Source organism: Opisthocomus hoazin, chromosome 1, assembly GCF_030867145.1.
Source record: "Opisthocomus hoazin isolate bOpiHoa1 chromosome 1, bOpiHoa1.hap1, whole genome shotgun sequence".
In the NCBI taxonomy this organism is placed as follows: Eukaryota; Metazoa; Chordata; class Aves; order Opisthocomiformes; family Opisthocomidae; genus Opisthocomus; species Opisthocomus hoazin.
Genome location: NC_134414.1, coordinates 147,020,598 through 147,046,610, shown reverse-complemented (window position 1 = coordinate 147,046,610; position 26,013 = coordinate 147,020,598). Strand labels below are relative to the sequence as shown.

At 42.4% G+C, this 26,013-nt stretch overlaps 1 protein-coding gene across 15 annotated transcripts in view; it reads left to right on the top strand.

Moving 5' to 3' along the window:
• DERA (deoxyribose-phosphate aldolase) overlaps positions 1-26,013 on the top strand; it is a 76,651-nt gene that overhangs the window by 7,672 nt on the left and 42,966 nt on the right. For all 15 annotated transcript variants that reach the window (XR_012765947.1, XR_012765941.1, XR_012765939.1 and 12 more), the window contains exons 2-6: positions 1,554-1,651; positions 6,042-6,189; positions 7,856-7,951; positions 9,258-9,392; positions 17,778-17,906. Coding sequence is in view for 5 of the 15 variants with exons in the window: in XM_075440464.1 (XP_075296579.1) it covers positions 1,554-1,651; positions 6,042-6,189; positions 7,856-7,951; positions 9,258-9,392; positions 17,778-17,906 (606 nt within the window). In the remaining 10 variants the exon portion in view is untranslated. The remainder of the gene's footprint in view (positions 1-1,553; positions 1,652-6,041; positions 6,190-7,855; positions 7,952-9,257; positions 9,393-17,777; positions 17,907-26,013) is intronic.

Genomic DNA, 26,013 nt, shown 5'->3' with positions numbered 1-26,013 from the left:
TCTTTAGGTGTGTTTCGTGCCTTTGTCCTGCATTTCTGCTGAGTCATCTTTACCGTAAATTGGTTTCTCCGGAGCTTTCCATAAGTCTAATTAGGAAAACAAGCTTGTATTTACACATACTTTAGCTAGTATATTAGGTCTGCACTTCTTTTGGTGATTAAAACTATAAAGTAGGAAGAAAAAAATTGAGGATAGGATTTCTGTGCAAAATTAGTGATTATGGCTATTGACTTTTTTAAAGTTTTAAACCTTTTTTAATCAATGTGCTCAAGGGAAATGCAAGTTTCATATAGTAGTGAAGAAAACTTGTAGAGACGAGATACTCTTAATAAATTAGGTCACCCAGAATTATTATCTCTTAGTATCTGAGCGTGTGTCCATATACTGACCTTAACTGATGATGGTATTTGATGATTGATGGTGGTGATTTGCTGATGATTGGTTGTTAATGATTGTTGATGTTGTCCTCAGAGTATTTTCATGGATTGCTTATATTATCAGTATTTAGAAGAATTATGTTTTGGGATATGAGATGCTTGAAGGATGATCTGATTTATTTTTCCTGTATACTTCTGTGAGCAGTTGGTGTTTATTAACATTAAAAATTACACTTTTGGTTTATCATACTAAGCAGAAATTTGAAGATTCAAGGGCCTGAACCCTCAGTTCTACTTTATCAGTCAGTTGCCCTTCGTTAAGCAGTATCCAATTTTTGTTACTTCTGTTTTCAGACAGTTCCATTATTTTGGAAAAGGTTGAGTGTCTGCTTCTCTTTGGGTCTGGTTGTTGTTCACAGACACTGAAACTTACTGGAAGTGTGGGCCAGGCTGCCTGCAGTGGGCACTTGAAGGAATGCATGCGTTGAAGACATTGCCCTGTGCCCTCCTGGGTACTTGGCACGGTGAGCGCATCTCAGCAGCTTCTATCCAAGTATGTTGCCCAGGAATTCAGTGCTTTTGGGAACTTGCAGTTAGTCAGGCCCTAGTAGCAGATTCAGTGAAATTAGCTCTAGACAACGACAACTCAAATGCTTTGTCATGCAAGGGGCTGTCCAGGGATTTTGGTGGCTGTGTGGGGTACAGTTCCTGTAAGCAAAGGTTCACGCACATGAAAAATACTGCTGTATCCTGGGTGCCAGCAGCTAAGCGAAGGGCTCGATAAATGTTACCGTATTATGGAATCAAGAAGTGAATCAGCAAGCAATAGCAGAACGCTGTTTTGTGGGGCCTTTTTATATGTTATGTGTGTGATAAACTTCATAGCCCAGGACTGGCAACATACTGTCTCAGCAGCAGCGAATTAATTCAGTTGTAACGGCAAACAAAACTTGCTGTGTGAAACATCCAGTTCACAGATCGTACCCTAACAGAAGTTAACGCAGTTATGATAACTTGGACTGGTGATAAATATGCAAGCCCTTAAAAGGACATAAAAGCACAACATTCTCTTCAGAGGTCCCAAACCAAGCTACAACTTTCTTCTGAAGTCCCACACCACATATTAAAAGAGCACAGAAATAGATGAGACTCTTCTTCTTGTGTTCCCCACCCCAGAACTTGGCTGGATCTCGACAGTGCATGTGAATCGACCTGCAGTTGTGAGGCATGCAGAACGAATCAAAAAATGGAGAACTGTGAAAGGTAATTGGCAAGTAAGTGCTCTTTTTATGCATTCTGTTGCTGTATTTTTAAAGCAGTCACTCTCCCTCTCCAGGCTGCAATATTGAATTTTTTTCAAGATGCACGTAAACTTAAAAGATGTGCTTGTCCATGTCTTATTTTAGTAATTTGTATTTGATGATGATGGGATGGAATAAGGTGGCGCATTTATCCAAACAAGTTAAAAACCTTATAACTCACGAGTGGCAAAGCCGCAAATGAATTTAAGTCATCTTTATTCATGAGTGGATTAAATTGTATATTACTATCCCACCACATTTATTCTGTTTCCCAGACAGACTTCTCTGCACGCTGCCTTCTTATTTTTTAATTTTAAAGCTGTAAGATGTGATCATGGTCCCTGTCAAGTTTGACCTACCTGGATGATTTTTCTTTACTTAAACATCCCCAACACGTGTGATTTCTTTTCTTAACTAGCTCTTACATAAAACTCAAAACTCTTGAGTGGGTGTGGCGCTCAGTGGAGAGAAAGGGGGAAAAAAAAAGGAGGGAAAAGAAAAAGAAAGAAATAAATTAAAACAAAGACTACTAATGTTAAGGGATCTGACTTCTCAACTTCTGAGATAAGGTAAATGACCAGTTATTGTCCATCTTAGTATAAAAGAGGTTCATATAAGCCACCGCTAAAGCCAGTGGTGCAAATGAACGTTTCTTCAAGGCTATCTTGTATTCATTGAACGCGCATATTTAATGTCTTAGCAGTTACCGTCAGCCTCCGCTGCTTACTGCCTGCCTGCCAGAGCTGGCCGATACTGGCCTGGTGTGCGTTTTGGTTTCTCCAGTTTGTACACAAGAGTGGTGATGCAAACCCACCAGGTCAGCAGCGTGACCTGATGCGTTCTGCAAAGCGGAGCAGGCGAGGCACAGCCACGTGCTGCTTCCAGCTGCCTCGGCAGCCGGCCGGGCAGTGCCGAGAGGGGATCGGTGGGCAGAGCTGGCTGCGGGATGCCGGCAGTGCTGGGGCACCGTTCAGCCAAGGGCTAGGTCTGAGAATCATAGAATCATAGAACGGTGAGGGTTGGAAGGAACCTTAAAGAGCATCTGGTTCCAGCCCCCCTGCCATGAGCAGGGACACCTTCCACTAGACCAGGTTGCTCAGAGCTCCATCCAGCCTGGCCTTGAACACTGCCAGGGAGGGGGCAGCCACAGCTTCTCTAGGCAACCTGTGCCAGTGCCTCACCACCCTCATGGTGAAGAATTTCTTCCTAATATCTAATCTAAATCTGCCCTGTTTTAGTTTACAGCCATTCCCCCTTGTCCTATCACTACACACCCTTGTGAAAAGCCCCTCTCCATCTTTCCTGTAGCCCCCTTCAGGTACAGGAAGGCTGCTATAAGGTCACCCCGGAGCCTTCTCTGCTCCAGGCTGAACAGCCCCAACTCCCTCAGCCTGTCCTGGTAGGAGAGGTGCTTCAGCTCTCTGATCATCTTCATGGCCCTCCTCTGGACCTGCTCCAACACATCCATGTCCGTCTTATGTTGGGGGCTCCAGAGCTGGATACAGGACTCCAGGTTGGGTCTCACGAGAGCGCAGAATCCCCTCCCTCGACCCGCTGCCCACGCTTCTCTTGATGCAGCCCAGGACACGGTTGGTCTTCTGGGCTGCAAGCGCACATTGCTGGCTCATGTTGAGCTTTTCGTCCACCAGTACCCCCAAGTCCTTCTCCTCAGGGCTGCTCTCGAAACACTCTCTGCCCAGCCTGTACTTGTGTTTGGGATTACCCCGACCCACGTGCAGGACCTTGCACTTGGCCTTGTTGAACTTCATGCGGTTCACGCAGACCCAGCTCTCCAGCCTGTTAACGTCCCTCTGAATGGCATCCCTTCCCTCCAGCGTGTCAACCACACCACACAGCTTGGTGTCGTCGGCAAACTTGCTGAGGGTGCACTCAGTCCCACTGTCCGTGTTGCCAACAAAAATAGAAGTGCTGTGGGGCAAACTCAGAGCTCCCAGCGAGCTCTCAGCCACGGGGTTGTAACCCGTGTCCCAAGGACAAGTTGATTCTTCATTCACCAAATGGTGGTTCCGCAAGCAGATACACTCTGCACGCTAAACGGATCATTCACGTGCAACAGTAACTGTTAACGTGGGAGCAGGAGGCACTCAAGGATCAATCTTAGCAGTCCAACCTCGTAGAACAAAGCAAGAATTATTTAATTATACTTAATTCTTAAAAAAAGCGTTCAGAATAGTTGGTGTCCTGATCTTAGCATGTTGGGCAGGCATTCGGGGGGGGCCTGAAGCTGCGTTCACAATAAGCACAGATCTTGCAGATGACAGTTTGGAGATAATTTGATGTAGCTGTAAGATCCTACTGGAAGGTGATAGAAAAAAACTTCTTGCCTGTTACATGGACCTGAATGTTTGTTCTTTGAATGTTGTGATTAAATAAAACATGGACATAAATCGAGGAAAGTTAGACACCAGCTCAGCATTTCTCATGAGTTTCTTATGCAGAAAAAGTCACTTGATACCAAGTTTAGTGGTCCAGTGGCTCTGGGTTGGGAAATGGTGACAGTGAGAAAATCCAGAGGGTATTCCATAACCTTGGCTATCTTCAGATACTGCAGATGCACTGATGTAAAATGTAAGTCTTCTGATTTGACCGAAGTTTCTGTGTAAGGAACATAGAGCGCCACAGGCTTTGATTACAAAGCATCGTTGGAAAGAAAGAGATTTAGTGTCGCTTCCTCAACATGGCTGCAGGACAAATGTTTAATTATTACTGACACTTCTCCACTCTCCTGTGTAGTAACACTGATACTGAGCTACTCAAATAAGATTTTACTTTGAAGAATTGCAGAAGCATCTCTCCTGTATTTGAACGCTGTCATTGCAGGATAGTCATGTGCTCTTTATTTCACAGAGATGATTTTGAACCTTTATATGTTTGAGCATAAGTAGCACCACAGGTTCAAATTTTGAAGCTTATTTCCCAAAATACACATTTGAAAAACCCTTTTAAAAAAATGAAGTACCGTTCAAGTTCGTACCAGTTCTTGGAACTCCCTGGCTACATCTGTCTTGATGACTTTGTGATTCAGGTCACAAGAGATAAGGCAAAAATTCCCTCGAACGAAGGATAAAAAAATCCAAGTAAAAGAAACTTATAACCATTTAAAATGGAAAAACCCTTCTGAAGTATTACAGGGTGAAAGTAGAAATCAGGTAGAAACAAGTTAACGTAGACTAACAGAGGCCAGTAACAGTTCATTACTCCAGGCAGTCACCTGAAAGCAGCTTTCAGTGTAACATCTACTCCAAGGAGACTCCCATCAGCAAAGTGTGAAAGGTACATAGGCTGGCCAGCCACTGAAGATTTGCGGAGTGAGACCTCCATGCAGAAAGAGCTAGTTTGGCTGCCTGTGCTGACACATCGTGTCACGGAGCAGAGCAGTCAGAGAGAGACTCTGTGGACTCAGATTGACTTTGCCATTGCAAACTCTCCCCTTGTTGAGTAAGTGCCCACCAGGAGATGTCAGCTTGTAGTGAAGCCATCGCTGTAAATGAGGAGACCTTCAACAAATGTTTCAAACTAATGTCTGAAGCAAAATTTTCTTCAGCAAAAAAAGGTCAAAAAATTTTTAGTTGTGCTTCTGTTCCCTTGTCCAATTAATAAGTCTTAAAATTCTGTAGCGTTTTCATCTAAAGAGTGCTTTAGCCTTGTCACTTAGCTCTTGCTTTTGTTTTTTGCATCAAATAATTACAGATGTTTTTTATTCTTGATTAACACAAAAGAAAGTGGAAACATCTGGAGACTAGACTCTAAGTTTTAAGAAGTCTGGGTTCTTACACCCTACTGATTCCATGCTTCACAGCAGCAGAAGCATGCAAACGTGCCAGTGTGCAGATCGCTGATGTGTAGACTCATCTGGTTACTGCCAGTTATGAACCTGTGCTCCTCTTGAAGCACGTGTATAATTTCTCATGCATAAAAGCCTCAAAGATGCAGACATGCTGTATAGAATGGAGCATATTATAACAGTGAAGCTCCTCACACGGGTGATGTTTTTATCTTTGTCTTGCAGAATTAAATTTGAAACAAGATGCTTTTTGTCCAGGTAAAAATGTTTGACTGATTCTTACAGAGTCCCATTTAGTAGTTAGCTTTTGCACCAAAAATTGGAATTTGCTCCTTTGATTCTGAGAGCATGGACTTCAAATGGATTCCAAATCCTATCTGTGCCATTAGATACCGCTCAAGACATGAGCACGTATCTGCCAACCCTGTCTGTCATAAACCATTCTTTGCATATCCTCCATGTTATATCCCATGCTTCTGATTCATGCATCTTCTAAGTCAGTTTGGCTTTGGAAGCGTAAACTGAAATACTATATACCTTGCTTCACTCCATCTGTAGGCTGCTTGGCTGCTGAAGGCTGTCACCTGCATAGACCTTACCACTCTTTCAGGCGATGATACTCCTTCAAATGTTCGGAGGCTGTGTTTTAAAGCAAAGCATCCCATCAGAGAGGATCTGCTGAAGGCCTTGGACATGCATGATAAAGGTATCATAGTTTTTGTTGTGTGCATTTTGCAGAGAAAATCTCTACTTTTCCACATTATTTTTTCAATTTTCAGAAAGGTGTAAGAATAGCCGCTTCTTCCTATAATGGAAGCAGTTATGGTAGGCAACACTGCAGAACTAATAGTACTGAGAGAGCAAACTAGGTCCTATATGCTCTTATTGAAAATAACTGTCTTAAATTGTAACTCCAAATATCTATTCCTTTGTGTTAATGTAAGAACACAAGTGGAAAAAAATCCGTTCTCAGTTTGGCAAACGAAGTGAAGCACGGACTCGGGGCGACGCTCTAAGTTATGATACCTAATAGGCAGATTTGATGTGGAAGCCACAAGTGTGTAACCTCAGTGTATATCTTTTAATAACAGTGCACTAAGGTGAAACTAACCAAGTATTCTCTTAATCTGCTGATGTCCTTAGTGAATTGGAGAAGAGGGGAGTGTTCGTGTGACTCCTCTGGATTTCATGCTTAGCTGCTGTTTCTGTGTGTAACTACCACGCCTGCCACTTTGCAGTGAGCATGTTAAATAACAGCTGTAAGCATGTTATTTTTCCTTCAGAAAACGTTATATGTCACCTGCTTGTTTCAGTGGTTAAGATAGGAAACGTTTTTGCAGCCCAGTCTACTCGAAGGAATCAGTCCTGTAGTAAGTGTGTGCGTGTCACGTGTACACACACACACACCAGTTCCCAGCGAAGGCAACAGAGCTGAAGGGGCGGAAGACAGCCCTTAAGATCTAGTGGTAAAACTTTCATTGACATCACTCAAGCAGACTCGCACCTGAAGTCCCACTGTTACTCCCAAGACAGAACACGATAAAGCTTCGGGGAAAATTGAGATTGTCAATGTAACTGTCAATAAAACCTCCTTATAGCTGAGCAGTGTTTCTGAATTTTTCCAGATGTAATCACTAATGTGTCAGTGAATACCATTTGACTTTTGTCCTGTCATGTTGGCCTTACGATGATCTAACAAAAAGAAAATCCCGGTGACCTTTGGGGCATGCTTTTACTATTGAAATATTTCAGTTTTACATGGGCGTTGGTCCACTGATTGAAGTCATATCATGTAGAACCACAGCAAAATCAGGCCTCTGGTTTTAAGCCATACACATAAAATATGAAAGATTAATCTTTTTTCAAGACTTGGATTTATGGACCCTTCAGACAGTTGAAGTATTAAATATGAGGTCAATTATCTGAGACTTTGAGAGAATAGCATTTTAACTAGAAATGCAGTAGGACTGCATTAACGTAAAGATGTCTCGGTTGCTGCTGGGCTCAGTCTGGCTCAGCAAGTAAGGACAGAGCTTGGCAGTGTGGTTTCTCTCACAGTGATTTGCTGACTAAGCATGTCTTAACTGTACGGGTTGGCATTAAGTGAATCTGGTGATGAAAATCTTGGCTTTTTAACTCCTGCTAATGCAAACTTGCTCTCAGGTTGGGTGAAGGAATATGAAGGAGGTAACAAGATGGAGAATTACCTGAACCGTTTGAGCAATATAAGAGACACCGCTAGTGTAGGTACTTAAGATCCATGTGAGAATGCAGAAGTAAGAGGTGAGAGCAATACACACATACTTATAGTGTGGATTTGACTCAAGAAGGTGGAAATCTAGATATGAAAAAATGAACTGTGGCTTTTGCAGGTATTACTGTCGGAGCGGTTTGTGTATATCCCGCAAGAGTCACCGATGCTGTTAATGCCCTAAAGGCTGCTGGTTGTAACATACCGGTAGCTTCAGGTAAGCTGTATTAAAAAATATCCAATTAAATATTTTGATACTATGAAATATGTAGAAAAATCCAGAAGTTTGGAGTTGCTTTTGTTTCAGTGTAAGGTAAAAAGGTAGCAGGTGGAAGGAGTGGAATGGAGGGGAGGATTTGCTTCTGGTATAATCTTTAGTTTTATTTCAACTTGAAGCTTATCAGGAATGCCAAGTCTGTTTTGCTGAAAGCTCTTCAAAGAGGTCCTTAAGATATATCGGTGTTTTTCTCACCCAAATATAAGAAATTGAGATAGCGCGCTAGACAAAGTGTCAGTAGACACTAAGTAGATAATAATAATAATAATAATACTGCAATATGAGCTTTAGGAGTTCTAATACAAGTGGTTTGTTACCTATCAGTTGTTTGGCTTTTAAGTATAATCCTACAAGCTGAATTCAGTGAAGCTGTGTGCAGAGGCAAGGGTTATTGCCTGCTGAGCAGCCCGCAGGTTCAGGTCTTGTGCTTACACATCTAATAGTGCCAGCTCTTCTCCAGTCACCACACGCAAGAGATGAGTCCTGAATCTTCAATAAGCAAGAAGCAGAATCAAAGAATTATGCAGGTCGGAAGGGAGTTCTGGATGTCATCTGGTCCAAGCTCCTGCTCAAAGCAGGGGCTGTGTTTGAAGTTAGATCAGGTGTTTAATGCCAAGATCCACGTTTTCTGGTCGTTTTTTTTGCCGTTGTTTCATTGTTGTGTAGCGGGAAAAAATACATACCAAATCCATTTATATGTCAGAGAGGAAGAGGATCTCTGACAAAACCATTATTCTTTCCATTTCCAAAGTTACCTTTGGGTTTTGTGCCTAAAGATCATAAACATAATCGTAAGTAGATCTCATTGAAAGGAATTTTTTGCTATATCGTGATTTAAATGTATTACTGGGTTTTAACTTGAAATACTACTTAAAAGAATTGGGAACAATTGAAAATGTATGTATTGCTTCATATATGAGTTCATCCCTGGTTTGCTCAGTTCTGCTGGAAGCAATAGATACTGTGCTTTCTTATGTAGGCTGCTTTGGAAAAATTTAAGGCATGTGAAAGAGACCTTCTCACAAGATACGCTTTGTATCTTGCTGGACGTTGGCCCTTGAGGGAAGAGCGAATGCTTCTTGTGGATGAGGAGAGGTAGGATGAGGTGCCTTTAGTTTTTTTTAATCATGGTAGGGGAAAAAAAAGAATAGCTTTCAAGCTCTTTGGTGTCTTAGCAGTATATGCAATTTTATAGTCAATTTATAAAACATTTTCTTACTTCTACCTGCATCCCCCTTTTTGCTAGTGGCTGCTGGGTTTCCATCTGGACAAACTCCTCTAGAAACCAAACTGGCCGAAATAAAGCTAGCTGTGGAATATGGTGCCAGAGAGATTGACATTGTCATTAGCAGGAGTTTGGTGTTGACTGGCCAGTGGGAAGGTAAGTACCCACCCTTTGTCAAGGAGCCGAAACCTCTGTATATGCACCTGCAAGCTCTGTCTCTTCCCCAAGTCTCCACATCAGTCCTTGAAGAATTTGGTCCCTCCCCTAAGAGTAATTGATAATCTGGGGCAAGGAACTAAATGAAAACTATGTAACTAATTTATGATGAATGGTTGCATTTTTTTAAAAGAATGCTGTTGTGAGTGGTGTCAGGCTGGGCATGCAGAATGACTTTGTGTTTTGAAAATTCAGGTCTATTCCTGCTATGCCTTTTAAGGATTTTGTGTACAGGATTAAAAAAATAGCAAGTGAAATGGAAGTGAATGCCTAATTATTTGAAGACTTTTGTTAAAACCCCCAAGGGGTTGCTAATGTAGATGATACCTTATTAAATATACATGTTTCAATTCTTGACAAAAATATGTATTTTAGTTGTTTTCTTTTTCCTGAAAGTTGAGGGTACAAATTGACTGTTCATATTATTATTGATGTTCTTGTATCTGTAGACTACTACTAATTAGTAAGAACAATAATGCTGAAGATGGTTTTTGCTCTAATTGCCTCCTTAATGTACTGTGAATGGTTTGCCTTAAGTGCTGACAGCGCTCCTATAACTAATCTCCTTGTGAAGGCAAACACATCATTGTCTTGGAATGAATTTTCCATTTAGTTGTACAATGCAGTGCTGTAATAGCCTGTTTGCTTGGAGGACTTCATAAAGGACCCCTGGTACCTGAGTTTGGTTAAGGAAATATAATCATCGTGGTAACAGATCATAATTTTGGTCCTCCTTCAGTTAGCAGAACTGAACCAAAAGAACCCACGTTCCTGCATCTGTGTCTTCAGGACTGATATCCTGATTTCCACTTGCTGTAACTTCTTGATCTCTTTTGTAGTATTTACCTTCTCCATCCTTTTGCTCTTAAATATAGGCAGCATTACAAGTGTTTGGCTTCTTGAGGATGGGCATTGTTGCAGACATTTGTTGCTTTCATAGTGGCTATTTTAAGTTCAAGTGTGGCCTCAGAAATTGCTGGAATATGAAGACTGGATGGTTGAGCGGTTTTAAATGAGACAGAATGATGGATCAAGTTCTGTACCAGCTGGCAGCAAGACTATGAGCACACCTTCCTACGCTGTATCTTTGTCAGGGTCTACATGGTGGTTTGCAAAGCAGGCGTACCCTCCAGGAGCTGTGCTCTGCTGGGAAGGCGTGCCGGGCTTGGCGACAAAGTGAGCTGAGTCAAGTGGTCTGTCACTAAGACTAAAGAAAGGCCACTAAACTGGACTTGAGCAGCAACTTGCGATTGTGTCTGGAAAAGTCTGTCCTGTAGCAATTTCGGACACAGCTGTGGTTACCATGCTTCAGACTTCGTGGTTAGCGCATGCAGGCAATCGCAAAAGCAGTTCCGAGGTCGTATTGCCGAGGATTATGTGAAGGAGAACTGGGAGGAGAAATACAGGGCTGGGTTCAGAGAGAAAGTCTGTATCGGACATTGAAATGAACTGGAGGTACGTTGTTAGGTTTCTCTATATGGGAAATGAATTATTTTCTGTGATCACAAGTTACAGGGGAGGAGTAGACAGACATAGCGATGATGGATGTAGTATAAAGCTGTCAGTTTACTAAATAAGTAAGTTGGAGATGACTTGATTTGGTATGCATATTCTTTTATCCAGAGCTGAAGTCATGACAAGGTTGAAAGCCATCCTTTCTTTGGCAGTGGTTAGTTTACATTTTTTTGACGGGGGGCAGAATTGAAATTATTTCCAAACGTTTTCTGAAACTTTATTCATGAATGTGAGTCTGTATACAGCACACATTTACAAGGTCTTGAAAAAAGCTACCTTAGGAACAGAATTTGCTTGCCATCTGGATAATGGTGCAACAGGGTGAAAAATTACAGTATTTAACTTCCCTGTGTGAAAATGGGTGACCTGAATATTTTGGTGAAAATCTAGTGTTCCCACTTCCCGTTAAGCATTCAATAGATGTATGTTACCTGTGTGAACATGCAGGTTTCCACTTCTATCTAACGATTAGATATGATCCACAGCAATGTATAAACTACGTTGAAGGAAGCTAGAAGAAGGGATGAAGAAGTCTTTTTTTAGGGTGGATCCCTATATTAGGTAAAATTGCAAAGTCTAGTGCAGTAACCGTGCCTGCGTTCAAGGTGCTTCATCAACTAGAGCTGCCTTGTAGTTATGATAGAACCTCTGCTTATGCTTATAGCACTAATATATTTATATTGCTATTTTCTCGTGCTGCCTGTCTTCACAACTTCAGGACTTACTGACAAAAATATGTATGCAGTAGGGTGCTTTATCTTACTGTTCATGTATTTTTAGCTTCTAGCCTGTGCAATAGTTGGGGTCACCATGATGGAATAGTGTTGCTTTGTGATTTGTTTCAAAGGCTTATTTGGCTATTAAATATTTTAGTGTATGTCCAATTATGTCAAGTTATTTTAAAGCAGTTCTTAAATACTGTTGGAGCTCTTTATGACACTCAGAATATATTTTCTAGAGCTTTATGAAGTAATTGTTAAGATCTTTTTAATAGTGCTGAACGTGAAAGCAGCTTTATTGGACACCTAATTTACGTTGGAAAATAAAATTAATGAGATTTAAGTTTAGGAACTTTTATACCTTTTACAACCTATTGGCTTTTAAAGCAATACTACTTTACAATAGTTTACTCAACCATTGTCTTGTATCACTTGAGAAAGTATGGATTAAGTTTAAAAATCACAATTTAGATACTGTCCTTAGACACAGAATGTGGGGCCTGTATGTAAAGAGTGATGGAGATGACCAACAAATTGATGAAAGAAATTGGATTTATTTATTTTTCTTTTTTTTTTCCTGTTACCAATGAATATGTTGGAGTTGCTGTACCTTCTGAAGCTGGCTGCGTTGCTGTAATGTTAATTCTAGTTCCACAGCTTTTAGCAAACACCTGGACATACTACACTGTCAGTGGCTTCAGAAATATTGTTAACCCGTCGTTTGCTCTATGTCAGTTGAATTTTCCTACAGGAAATGGGAAAATACCAAGTATACTCTATGAAGTTTGAACGTGGCTGCATCCATGAAATACATTATGTATAACCTCATTATTAAAGCTGCCTTTCCATTCTGTTAATAATTATTCAACTGTGAGTTTGGAGGCTTTTTTCAGGGATTGAGGCCCCCCCTTTGTGCTACGTTCTTTATAAACAGTGCGGAGAAAATACACTCCCTGCTCCAGAGACTTGGAACAGACTCCACATGTTATTCAGAAATACTATAGTTGGATTTACCGTTTTCTAGATGTGCAAGCTGACTTGGGATCTTGTTGCACAGTTTCTGTCTTTCATTGTCAGCAGCAGCGCGGACTCCTGCAGCCAAGAGCTGTTTTCAGTTTCATGTGAATCGCTGGAGCCTGGAGTTGCCCATATGTGGCTGAGAGCAGAACTGAAAGAGTCGTGTTGTGCTGATAGCCTTGTGCTTGTCATTTTGTTAACAAACCTGCCATTAATGTGCAAGACAGAAGGGATTCCAGCTCATTTTCCAGTTTCCCATAATGATTACCTTGATCTTTTGGTCTAACAGAAGTCGAAACATCTTCCCTCCTCATCTCAGTTTCTACCCTTAACATCAGTCAATGTGACTGACTAGATAAAAACAGCAAATAAGCTGAATTTAGAAAAAAAAAAAAAAAAAAGAAAAAGTGTTTTTATCATCACATTTTTTGAAAAAAGCTGTTCCATAAAAATTTAAGCTCTATTTTTTTCCCCTTCATGTTTTTCATTTTTTCCCCCTCATTTTCATTTCCTGTGTAGAAGATACGGATTATCCCCTTTATTTTGTGATTTTTAGGACAAATGTATTAGACCAAAGCAAAAGGCCCTCTAGACAGTCTAGGGCAGATTATAGCCATCATTAATTGTCAGGGGTGTTTGCTTAACAGGTGTGTAGGGCGAGGAACATTTCCCTTGGTGTATTTAATAGCTACTGAAAATCAATATAATTTACTAAATAGTTAGAATTTTAGGAAAACTTTAAAAATATGTGTTCCAACACTTATTTTTTATGACAGTGAAATTAAAACCACAGCCACAAAAGTATTTTTTTCCTAGAAAATATGAATTTTTCTGTCTTCTATAATTGCATCCAATAAAAGCACATCTAAAGTTCATGAAAACAGTAAGGTATCCCAAGTAAGTGGGTGCAAAGTAGAAGAGTTCTTATGTCACATCCAACAGCTAAGGCAATAGATCTACTACAGACTACGTCAGTGAGCATCTAGCTTCAGATATATTTTATATAGATTGGCTTGCTTTGGTTTGCTTGTTTTTGTGGGTTTTTTTTTTTATTTTCCTCTGGCTTAAGACTTAGAATTCTTTTAGAATGGATAGCACTGGTGCTGCATTCAAGGTGCTACACAGTACTGGCCATTTACTTTGAGAGGTCTTGATTTTCTTTTCCTTGTTTTTAGCAGTTGGGTGAACCTCTTGCAACCTCTTCATGGTGGTCTTAGCTCCGAGTTGAAAATATGGAGCCCTCAGCACGGGAGAGACATGGACCTGTTGGAGCGGGTCCAGAGGAGGGCCACAAAGATGATCAGAGGGCGGGAACACCTTTCCTAGGAGGACAGACTGAGAGAGTTGGGGCTGTTCAGCCTGGAGAAAAGAAGGCTCCGGGGTGACCTTAGAGCAGCCTTCCAGTACCTGAAGGGGGCTTATAAGAAAGATGGGGACAGGTCTTTGAGCAGGGCCTGTAGTGACAGGACAAGGGGTGATGTCTTTAAACCAAAAGAGGGTAGATTTAGATTAGATATTAGGAAGAAATTCTTCACCATGAGGGTGGTGAGGCACTGGCACAGGCTGCCCAGAGAAGCTGTGGCTGCCCCCTCCCTGGCAGTGTTCAAGGCCAGGCTGGACGGAGCTCTGAGCAACCTGGTCTCGTGGAAGATGTCCCTACTCATGGCAGGGAGGTTGGAACCAGATGATCTTTAAGGTCGCTTCCAGCCCAAACCAGGCTATGATTCTATGAATATGCCTGCAACCTTTTCTGTGATGGGGGTTTTTCCCAAAATCTTTGTGCCACAACTGCTAACCAGAGAGGCTCTACCTGCTGTGTCAGTTACTGGTGTTCTGCGCAGGTCGCAAGATATTCCCAGGACTGCAGTGTCCAGCTCTGTCTCTGTACTCTGATGGAACTGAGTAGTTGAGCGATGGACTTTTTGGCATCACAGACTGTCGCAGAAGAAGCCCAGGACCCCTTGAAACACTGAGTGCATTCTCAAGTGTGATTAACTCCACCCACACTTTCGACATTTGCCAGGAAGTTTCAGGATAATCAAGTTTTTTGTGCCTTGATTTAAATCTGAGTACTGAAACTTCTGTCTTTGAAAGGAGTAGGAGTTTTTGCACTTGCTCTGTATGAAAGCAGTTCCTGCTTGCACTGGGACTGGGTGCTCTGGTTAATTTTCTCTGTCCCAAAGGTAGTTGCATTTCTGTTTGTGCTTTTACTGTAGGGTTGAGAATGTCCTATGAATGCCAGCTATTGTCTGCAATAATTAGTCTCTGAATAAAGAGCAGTATTTATTACCTACATTAATAATGCCCCATTAAAGTATGCCCACTTTTCCACCACCTCAGCTAACCTGATAGACATGGATGATTGAAGATCCTCAGTTGTTCCTGTCCATGGGTTGATGCGTGCTGTCAGATAGTGAGACTATTCAAATGATCTTGGCACTAATTGCATGTAAAAGTACCTCCCAGCAACAGGGGGGATGCTGTAGCTGTGGTAATAAATCCAGTGAACAGCAGCTATCAGGATATAATTTCTTCTCATAGATTCCAATCTAAATGTACATTTTGTTGATTTTGTTTGGACATTTTCGGCGATGTATCTTAAAGGTAGAGAAAACACGAATCTTTTCTTCTTGTTACCGAAACCAGAAGAACATGAAAGCTGCTTTCTCTGGCTTTCCAAAAGCTTCAGGAATGAGTCACTCCACAAAAAGAGACTGCATTTGAATCTGACATGAACAGTGTTATCAAATGCACAAGAAAATAGCACACATTCTCTGTATTTCCTTTCCGAGTCCCGATTTGATGTAGGTTTCTGGAGTATCATCAATTGATCAATAAAACATGTTAGACTGCGTGCTAGCACTGATTAATTCACACCTTTGGTACACAGTAAGAAACAAGGTGAAGCCTGGTGCCTATAAAGGGACTTGCTAAGTGCATTAGCCAGTTGTCTACTAACGTGTGCAGTGCGTCTCAGAGGACCGTCCCAGCCCCGGTGTGCCGGTGGCATCAATAGGACGGGGCAGCACCGCGGGTGGAGGGCAGGGCCGGCCGCACAGCGGCTGGCCAACCCGGCTGTGTGTTTCCACGGCTCGCTTGAGGGGAAAAGAGAGCTAGTACGGCTGAAAAAATATAGTCTTCGTAGCCATAGCCTGGACTTTTTTTTAGCAAGAAAGATTTGTTAAAAGCTCTATTTTAGCTTTGCAAAAAGAACTTTCCGATTATGTGTTTGAAGTTTGAGTACGATTTGTGAGAAGGTCTCTCTTGCCATGAGTCCTGTTTGCTTATTTTGCGTCTTTTTTGCTTAATTTGAATTCTGTAAATGGTGGCTGTACACTACAAAAGAGCTGCTTTTTTCTCTGCGCTGGAGGAGTCGTAAACATCCCCAGGTGGCTAGTTTCTAACAGCTGTGTTTCGAGAATTTCTAGCTCTTTTAGTCTCCCTATGTTTAAAGTTTTGTGGGAGCACTGCTGAATTTTACCAAAAAGGGTGCGAGGGTTTCCCTGTGCTCCCCGTGTCGCGTCACCTGGCCAGGTCCACAAGTTCTAGCCTTTTTACCGTCGGTTATGTCCAAATTTATTCCAGTCCTTACTGCGTCTGTGAAAGTAGAGAGCTGTTAGAAAGTCAAGCATGCCTCTGGCCACGACACATTGCAAATTCGAAAGCAGGAGTTTGTGAGGGGGTGGTCTGCTCAGGACAATGTCTGTGAGCAGCCAGATGCTGGTCTGTCCTCCTTGTCCCTGCTCCTCCCCGGCTGCAGCCGGTGGCCAGCTGGTCGCATGGCTGCTGGTTGGGAAGCGGTGGGCCAGGGGGTGTCTGCTGATTCATCTCGGGGATGCGTTGGCTGCTTGGAGAGGAGAGCTGAGGAGAGCTGTAGGCTAGAAGACAAACTGATAGCAAGAGGTCCTCCAAAGGCGGTGGAGCTCTCTGTGGGGAGGGACAACTCCAGGACAGGGTTTGCTTTTCGTTTTCCCAAGTGGTGTGAAGGTACAGAGATAATAGTCTGCTTTATTTCTGGACTTCATGTAGGTCAGTCCTGCTGTCTGTGGCAGTGTTTGTGTGTATGATGGTGGTTCCTGATAAACCTCCTTCCTGACCTCCAGCCGGCTTCCTCGACAAGCGTGGGCATCAGAGAGGGTCCAGCTCTGCCCTGGGAGCTGTGGCTCCACGGCGTGCGAGACAGATGTTGTCCTGCTGGCCCTCCTGCTGCGGTGCTTCCTGCACCTTTGCCGGGGCCATTTGAGGTCATGGCACAGGATGGTCCAAGGTAACCTTGTGGGTGATGCAGCAACTTGAGGTGGTTTGTAAACACAGATCCGTGCGGGTTTGCTGGTCCTTGAAGCATGATCCCAGGCTTCAGTCTCTTCTCACCAGCGATGTTAGCCGACTGCACTGATTTCTTTCAGGAAATTCTTATTTTCAAGAAGCTTAAAGTGGCACTCAGATGCCTAAACACAGACATCGAGCTCCATAATCAGACTTCCTGAGATGGTCCCATGGTGCTAGGGGGAATGGTAGGAGGCTGAAGGGAGATTTGGAGTCTCCAGGACTGGCAGCTGGAAGCCAAGGGGGATATGTCATGGTATCTCAGGGGGCACTAATAATTGTAATTTGACAGCTTGGTCACACCTTTGGTGTCTGTTAGGCTGAACCCTTTGGAAAATGTGGCTGAAGGGGACGGAGTGGGTGGTGATGCGATGTGGACAGGAGAACAGAACTGTTCCTGAGTACTGATTCAATGCACTGCCGTATTTATTGCTGAAAAAGCCGTTCTGAAATCAATCTTGGCTAGCATAGCATTTTTTACTCCTGATATATTCATGAGTGTTTGGCATACTGTGCACATTCTTAGTTTTTAGAGAACCGACATTAATAGCTATTAAGTTAAGTCTGAAACTGTGTGGCATTGTTAATTACCTCCGGTCATGTAATTTATTGAACTTACAAAACTTAAGTTCTTGAGTGCTATGACTAATTATAAGATTGGAAATTAACTCAGAAGTGGAAATTACAGCCATACTTGAAAATGTCTCTCAGGCAGCTTTGATCATTTTCCGCATGCTTTTATCCACAGGTCTCTACGAGGAGATCCGTCAGTGCCGTGAGGCCTGTGGAGAAGCTCACATGAAAACAATCTTGGCAACAGGTGAACTGGGGTCCCTTGCTAATGTCTACAAAGCCAGTATGATAGCTATGATGGCAGGTAAATATATGTGGTTTTCTTTTTAAGCTAAGAATGTCTTTGCTATATTATTTATGAAGCTTAAAAAATTCTCGTCGTGGAAGTGTAGTCTTGCCGATGGTAGAAAAAACTGTTATGCAGCAATTACTGGAGTTGCAGGTGTAGTAATGAAGTGTCACTTGTTTTGTATAACCTACAAATACTGCATCGAAATGTTAAACAACACTTAAAACTGCTAAGAACAAGTAATATTGGTTGTGAAGGATGGATACATTTGGGGCAGATACACGTATCATCCAGGCAGTTGTGGTGAGCTGCAGGCGTGGTGTAGGTGGATGGCTCCTAAGCTGACTTTAAATGCAGAGGGAACTTCCCTGGAAAGGTTCGCTCTGAGAGCTCTCGTTTCTGGTTTGCAATCACTGCTTCTGACCACCTCTGTGAAAGTGCGGTTCGGAAAACCAACTGTACTGGAAACGCAGCGAGGGGAAGGATACTGCGCGCTCCAGCAGGCACTGGGTCGGGCTGGGCTATAACTGGTTTTAACTGGCACGCTCGAAAGCAGCGTCACTTGCTACCGGCGATTAACTGGCGTTGCAGGAGGTCTTCAGTCTTCCCTGTTTTTGAAAACTTGATTACATCTGACCTGATGTTTAGAAGTCTGTCTGTCTCTTATTCTGAACCTTTCAGCTAAGAAACTCATTCCCATGAGCAGGATGGAATTTTTAAGGGCTATGTATAGTTAGTAGGTATTACTTCTTGGCAGAGCAATAGCCGTTGCAGACTGCGTGTACAGAAGCACCCATCTGAGCCCAGATTTACAGCAGTATATTCTCTCGGCAGCTTTGGGTCTGCACTGGTGCAATTTCCCCAGTTAAACAGGATTTTAGGGCTGTGTTTGGTGCTGTCTTTAAGATGCAAAACTGGGAATGTGCTGATAAGGTGATGCTCTTTGAACTCTGTTCTAGACACCTGCTTCTTCTACCATGCTTGAAAAAGGGCTCTTCAAGTACATTGACAGAGAGAAGCGTAAAGATATACTAAGAACTTCTTGGGTTAGTCTGTCTTGTAAACTTTCCCTTGGTTTTGTGTTGATTTTTTTTTTTCAACTGTAAGTTCCTCAGACCTGGAATTTCTTCTTATTTTAGACTAAGAAAAAAATCATCCAAGTGTCTTGTCAGTAATTAAATAAATTTTCAACTTGCTGCTGACCTCATTGTCTCCGTACACAACACTACGCTTATGTACTTCAAATGTAATGGGAAGCAGTTCAGGCTTTTTACATGCTCAGAAACAATGTCAATTAGTATTATTAGATACAAAGGATCAGTGTTATGCCAGTAAATACTGTTTTTAATTAGAAAAGATGTAAGAAATACACATTTCCTGTCATTTAAACTGATGTACTAATTATTATGATCACTTTTTTAACATGCAGTAGTGAAAAATTCAGGTTGTAAAAGCATTTTAACATTTTCAGATTTTTTTGCTGGTGTAGTTTTTTTGAAATACAGCAGATGGCTCTATTGTTAATGATTTTCCCTGCATGGTTATTAATTTTACAAGATGCTTATCCATCTGAATATATGCAGTAATTTCCTTATTTCAGTCTCTTGCTTTTTCTTTGTCGATAAGTGTAAAAATAAGAATTTATTGGTGCCCTATGTACATGTATTGAGGGCCAGATTTTCAGACTCTTGACTTATCAGAACTGCTGAGACCCTCAAATTCCAGTTGAATTTTATTTGCTTTGTGTATTTGTAGCATTTTGAGGAGCAAGTAGTTTGGTGCAGTAGTTTTAAATTCTAGCCTTAGTATCCATATATTTTTTTTCAACTGATGCCGTGATTTAAAAGAAAGAAAGAAAAAAAGCAGATATTCTTGTGGATATGTCAAGCTCTGGCAACTTTTATCTGAAGATAAAAAAGCAACAACTCTGATAAACTTGTCCCTAGTGATTAGTTTTGTATGGGGAAATTAGTTACAGAGTATAGTGGACTCAACAGCAAAACTGGCTTTAGAAGTTTTTGCTGCCGCTGGCCAATTGCTCCTGTCCCTTACACCAAAATTCACTGCTCCTTCAGCTGTGCTGTTACAAGTGTTCGTCACGCTGCATTGTAAGCTGAGCTGTCGAAGTAATACAGTTGAAAATTACTCCAGAAAAGGGTTGACTAGTTTGCTGTGTGTTTTGTTATGATTGGTTGGCAATGTTTTGCTATTTTTTTAAATGGTCACAGCCTCAGTAATCTGGTGTACAGCCTTGCCTTGCATGCAGTTGTATCAGTGCAGCTGAGGACATGGTGAGGAGTCCTTCAGCTGTTTTCACTTCGCTGTGCTTAACGTAGACCTGTCATGTAGGGAGCACAAAATCCTAGACTTACAGATGTTTATGTTGCCCTTGCTGAGCATGCACACGTTCTCCCACGTCCTGAAGCAAAAAGCCAATAGATGTGTTGCAACGTGTGTGAGAAATATATGTATTTCCCATGTGCCTCATTTGTGAGACTCAGAAGGCCGAGAGAGTAACACGATGCTGATTCATCAGTAGCTCCGTGGTTACAAAGCTTGCCTGGGGTGTCTGGGACTTGGACTCTCTGAGGTTCTTCTCCCACACAGAGGTCAATTTTACGGTGTGTTTGCTGTTAAGGATCTCAGTCCCTCCTGATAAAGTTGTTCTGCTTTGCACAAAGCAGTCAACCGAGCAGGGAATACAACCCAGATGTCTCCTCTCCCAAATGAGTTTCCAGAATTTGTATGCAGTCTTCCTTGTGCTGGCTTGAGGAATTATCGGTGTGTGCTGGGAGCCACAGCGTCTTACATTGGTCTGGTTCAGCGAGCAGGCGGGGGCTGAGTCACTGGACGTGAGGCCAGCTGCACAGACAGCTGGCTTGAAAAGGGATGTAAAAGGTCCAAAAACGTGCGCCTCCGCGTTGGCTGGGGTTTTACAAGAATGCTAAGGGCTGCGCTCGGACTGGGGTGGTGTGCCCATCCACTTTTATGTTTAAAGCAGATTGCATAGGACACTTCCATGGGCAAGCGGCTGTCCTCCGAATCGGAGCCCTTGCAGGGCTCAGCGCAGTCACAGCAGCCGTTCGCTGCACGTGAGGCTGAGCCCCGTGAGACAGACGTGCAGGTCCCAGCAGCGCACTGGAGGTGGAGGCCAGTCGTAGAAAGGGTGCTTTGCACCACGCGCCTGCGTGCAAGATGTTAATGCTTGCACCTGCAAAAACGTGGGCAAAAGTGTTGCTTCACAGTGAGGTATGCTGCTATTTGAAGCGGTGGCTCTTGGCTCTTCCTGTGTCTGGAATCGTATCTCCAAACTGCCATCACTACTTTTTCTTCCTTTTCCAGTACAGCACCTAAGGAGAAATACATCAGAATGGGAGCAGGCACCCAGTTCTTTTAAATTCTTTCAACTGCACCTTTACAGACTTGACTGACATGTGATAAATTCTTCTGGAATATTTAAGAACCTATTTCTGAGTGAAAGAGGCTGACAGCCCTCTAAGGACAGTGACTCAGTTGGCAAGAATAATCCTTGCAGTGCTGAGGAGGACAGAATGGCAGGTAGGATTGCACGTCCGTGGCTCTGTGTCATTACCAAAGGAGCACATTGTTTTCAGAAAGCTGACCAAGAGAAAATCTTAGCGTTGAATCAGGGATTTTTTGGTCATTGGTTTATAACATCCACTGACATTTTTTGAGCTTCTTTAAGTCTTGATGGTGGTTTGAGGACATGAGCTTCTCAAGGAAACTGACTGCATCTTTGCCTCTAGCAGACAGCTTCCAGGCAATGAGTAGAGCAAACTAATTAGTGGTTCTCACTGTCTGGTGTATACTTGTGTAAGTCACCTACATTTCACAGAATCACAGAATCACAGAATGTTCGGGGTTGGAAGGGACCTCTGTGGGTCATCTAGTCCAATCCTCCTGCCAAAGCAGGGTCGCCTACAGCGGGCTGCACAGGACCTTGTCCAGGCGGGTCTGCAATATCTCCAGAGAGGGAGAACCCACAGCCTCCCTGGGCAGCCTGTTCCAGTGCTCCGTCACCCTCAGAGGGAAGAAGTTCTTCCTCATGTTCAGTTGGGACTTCCTGTGCTTCAGTTTGTGCTTGTCCCTTTTTTTTTTTTAAAAAATCACATTTAAACCATATAACCTTATTACAAAATCTTTACTGTGTTGAGTAACAATTCACATTAATTAAGATATGCAGATGGGGGGAGAGGTCAAGGAAGTGATTAAGTAAATGTACTTTAAAAGTGACAACTTCATCTGTGTCATTTTGACTGTGAAAGGTGGTCTTGATAGTACAGCTCCTTTTACATTGCTCTTTGGGAACCTAAGGGAAATGCAGCAGTGACATGTGAAAGGTATTTGTTTTCATTATATATATCTAAACAAGTACCTGTGGAAAGATCAGGAAGGCGTGAGGTATATTGTGCTGCAGCTCTACCTAATGTATGTATTTAAACCAATTTTTCCATAGGTCATTAAGCAGTTAGTCAAAGAAATTCTAAGTTGAGATACTGACTAATGTAAAAATTGAATTTAGAAAGGGAATGAGTTAGTGCTAAACCAAACTAACTTCTAGAGTCTCTAGCACAGAAAACCCTGCAAAAAGTAGCAGAAGATGGCTGAGGCAGGAAGGTCGCTGATGCTGATAGTCTAGAAGTAGGCAATTAAAACACATTAAATTGTGAGCAGATTTTTTTTAAATGCTGTGATGCTGTTCATTCCAAAATGAACCGAAACAATATAGCCAATTGGTGCAGAAAAGCTGTGTCTTGCAGTTCTCTGGAGAGAAGAGCCTCCTATCAATCCTTCCAGGCTTCATCTTGCTTGACAGGAGTGGTTCCAGTTAATATACACTTACTGTATTCACAGCAAACCTTACCAAAACTTAAAGGCACGAACAGGCTGGCCTTGTGCTGGACCCAGAGAGCGGCTAGCTGAGGGTTGTAGCACCCAGTCTTTGTCTCTAAAAGCAGAGGGCAGTGCCACAAGGTTCCCCCAAGGAAAACTCAGGACATGGCAGTACTGCATGAAGAGGTTTCCTCAAAAATCCTGAAGACTGGAACATCCCACTGCACAAAAGCCTAGTCCTGAATTAAGAAAAGATGTAACAGTTTAATGATTAAGAAGAGAGAGTCCAGGAAACGTGGTTTGGAACATCACAAAATAATGCCTGGCTACACAAAGCTTTTACCTGAGCTCTAAGTAAGGTTTTTATACTGTAGTTAATATTGCTGCAGATCCGTTTTTAGAATGAATAATGGGAGGACAAATTCTAAGGTACCAATAGCTGTTGTTTTGAGCACTGTCCTGCAAAGATTTGTTCTGAGCAGGGTTAGGTGGTATGGCTGTAAACATGCTAACAGCTGTCTAAGTGCAAGAGATTAATTTCCTATTGCTGGATGTGGACCACCACGATCCAAAACTTCTACCAAGCAACTGTTTCATGAAAAATCAAAGAGAAGAAAGGAAACCAAACTAGCAAAATTTGACTGAAAAGCTAGGCATGCTTTGCACAAATGCAACTAACGTAGGAGACAAGACTATTGAATAAGTAATAGTACTTGGCACTTAGATAGCACTTTATGTCTTCAAAGCACATACTGACAGTAGCAGAATAAATCTTACAGTTGCCCTGTGAAGTACGAGACAAAGATAATAACAGACAAGTCAAAAGTCAAGCTGAGATCAGTTGTAAGTTCCTGGCTTTAAATCCCACGCTCAAACCAAAAGTCGAGGATCTCCTTAATAGCATGTGAGTTGTATTATGTATTGATGCAGTTAGGTATCTACAGCTTCAGCTGTAATCTGATACCAAATCAGTCAGTTATCAGAGCCCAGAGCACTTCCAATGGAAAGGCAAACCAAGGGAGGAGGCTTGGTAACACACATAAAACAAGATTTCAGTTTGCGTCTCGTTTTGCATGTCTGAAATACAACCAACTGAATTGAATTTACGGTGTATCCGTAAGGGGTACGCTTTACCCTGTAAAAGGTCCATCTGAAATCAGGGGCGTGCATGGTTGTCATCTTCTAAAAGCAGACCAAGTCAAAACTGGCAGGTCCTTTTTACAGATGTGAATTGTCTCCGAGTGCTTTCTGGGGCGACAGATGATGTTAAGCTCTGATCTGGAGGTCCAGTATAAGGCTGGGGACAAACTAGTAAGTCCTTACTCTTCTGAATGTGTGAATAAGAGGACTCGGCGGCTGACCGGTGACTAAGGCTTTGACGGCCACCAGACTGTGACGGAGCCCTTTCTCCCTCCAACCGGGCGGGAGGCAGAGCGAGCCCAAGGTGCGGTGGGGATTGCTTGCGGTTCCAGCCTGGCCGAGCTGCGCGCGCTGGCTGGGGAAGGTGGATGCCGAAACGCAGTGGGCTCTTGTGTCTGGCTGCTTGTCTTCAGAGAACAAAGCGCAGTGCAGCGAGAGTTCTCCCACCTGCATTGTCAGATGGTAGAGAATAATCCCAGTTTTCTTTGGCTGTGATCTTCTGGCAGTACAGATTAGATCTAGTGTGCGCAAGAGCACATTTCTGAATTTCTGTCGGTTTACTGAGAGTGCATAAAATTATGTTTATGTCAGCTCTCTTCTGTCTGCATGCATGCAGACAATACCTCATTTGTCCAAAGATCTGCCCATTCCTTCAGAATTTTTAGATAAATTTGAACTTGCAGAGTTTGTACTACTTCAGCACTTTGCATCATGCAGATGCAGTGCTGTGTGTCGTTTTAGAAACATAGCCTTGGTTACTGTCTTGAAAATACAGAAGTGGTTGCAGTTGGCTGCTGTAAGAGGCTCATCAGGACAGTAATTAATGCTATGGAATTATATTGGTGGTTGATAGCTTTCCTGTCTGTTTGCTGCAGCAGATGTCCTGCATTCCGCATAGTCTGCGGTTGTTCTGCGTCTTCAGAGCTCTGGTTAACACCACCGAAAGTTAAGTGCAAGGAACAAGCACAAAACAGGCTGTGGAAAACCAAGATACAGGGCGGGTCAGAGTGACACTATCTGTCTCAAAATCTTGAGTGATATTATGGACTAAACGTGTTTCTGAATTAGGAGTTACATCAAAGGATGGATGGTCTTTACAATGGATCTGAAAGAAGTCTCTACAGGAACAACTGACTTCATTTATTCTGGTACAGAGTGTGGGGGGTAATAAAAAAGCCGGTGATATAAAAATGCAGATAGCTGCTGCATGTCCGGTAAGGCAGTACCAGGCTGCTCCCTTGAATGAAGTAATTGCCTAAAAGTTTTATAGTGGTACTGCAGCTAATGACTAGAAATAATGTAGGCGTGGTAGATAAGCTTGGAGTTAAAAAGTTCTGACAATGCAATCACAATATCCTCAGGTTTGAATTACTGATGAGAGTCCATACAAAGAGTAGTAACAGAAAAAAAATGTTGGGCTGAGTAAAGCAGACCTTGAAGCAATGCAAAGTGAGACTTAAAAAACTGTCTGGAACTAAATAATGTGTGTAAAGGGAATCAGAAGCAAAAGAATGGAAAGTGGTTGAGAAACGCTAGGGCAGGCTCTAATGAAAAGTCTTTTCAGTAGAGTCAAAAGAGCTACAGAATCCTGTATGGGTAAGTAGAGGACAGAAGTAATCCATAAGAGAAGCAGAGATGTTGGGGGGAAAAAAAAAGGTAGAAAGAGTCTGTGAAGGGAGAACAGAATTAGAGTGTATACAGTAAAACCTCATCTGTTTGCAGTTTGTAAGCTAGGCACCCAGACGTGCATGCGATGCCACATTTTGTTATGCCTTTATTTATGTGCTTACTGAACTGTGCACTAGCTTATACAGCTGTGGCTGAGGGGAGATGGTCATCTGGGGCACTTCATATTTGTCATACCAGGATGTTCATATTTGTCATACCAGGATGCCTGGCAACTCAGTTTGCTAATTTTGTGAAAGGGTTATTCTATTAATGATATTCTACTGCAATAAGAAAATAACAACATATACTCTTTACTCAAGTCAAAGAAGAAATAGCAATGTCAAATAGATGACATTTGTCAGCTCTGTACCTGTTTGTTTGATTTTATGTTATGCACACCACCACTTGCCTTTCTCTCTACACCATCCTCATTAACAAATAGAAACAGTGCTGTTTCCAA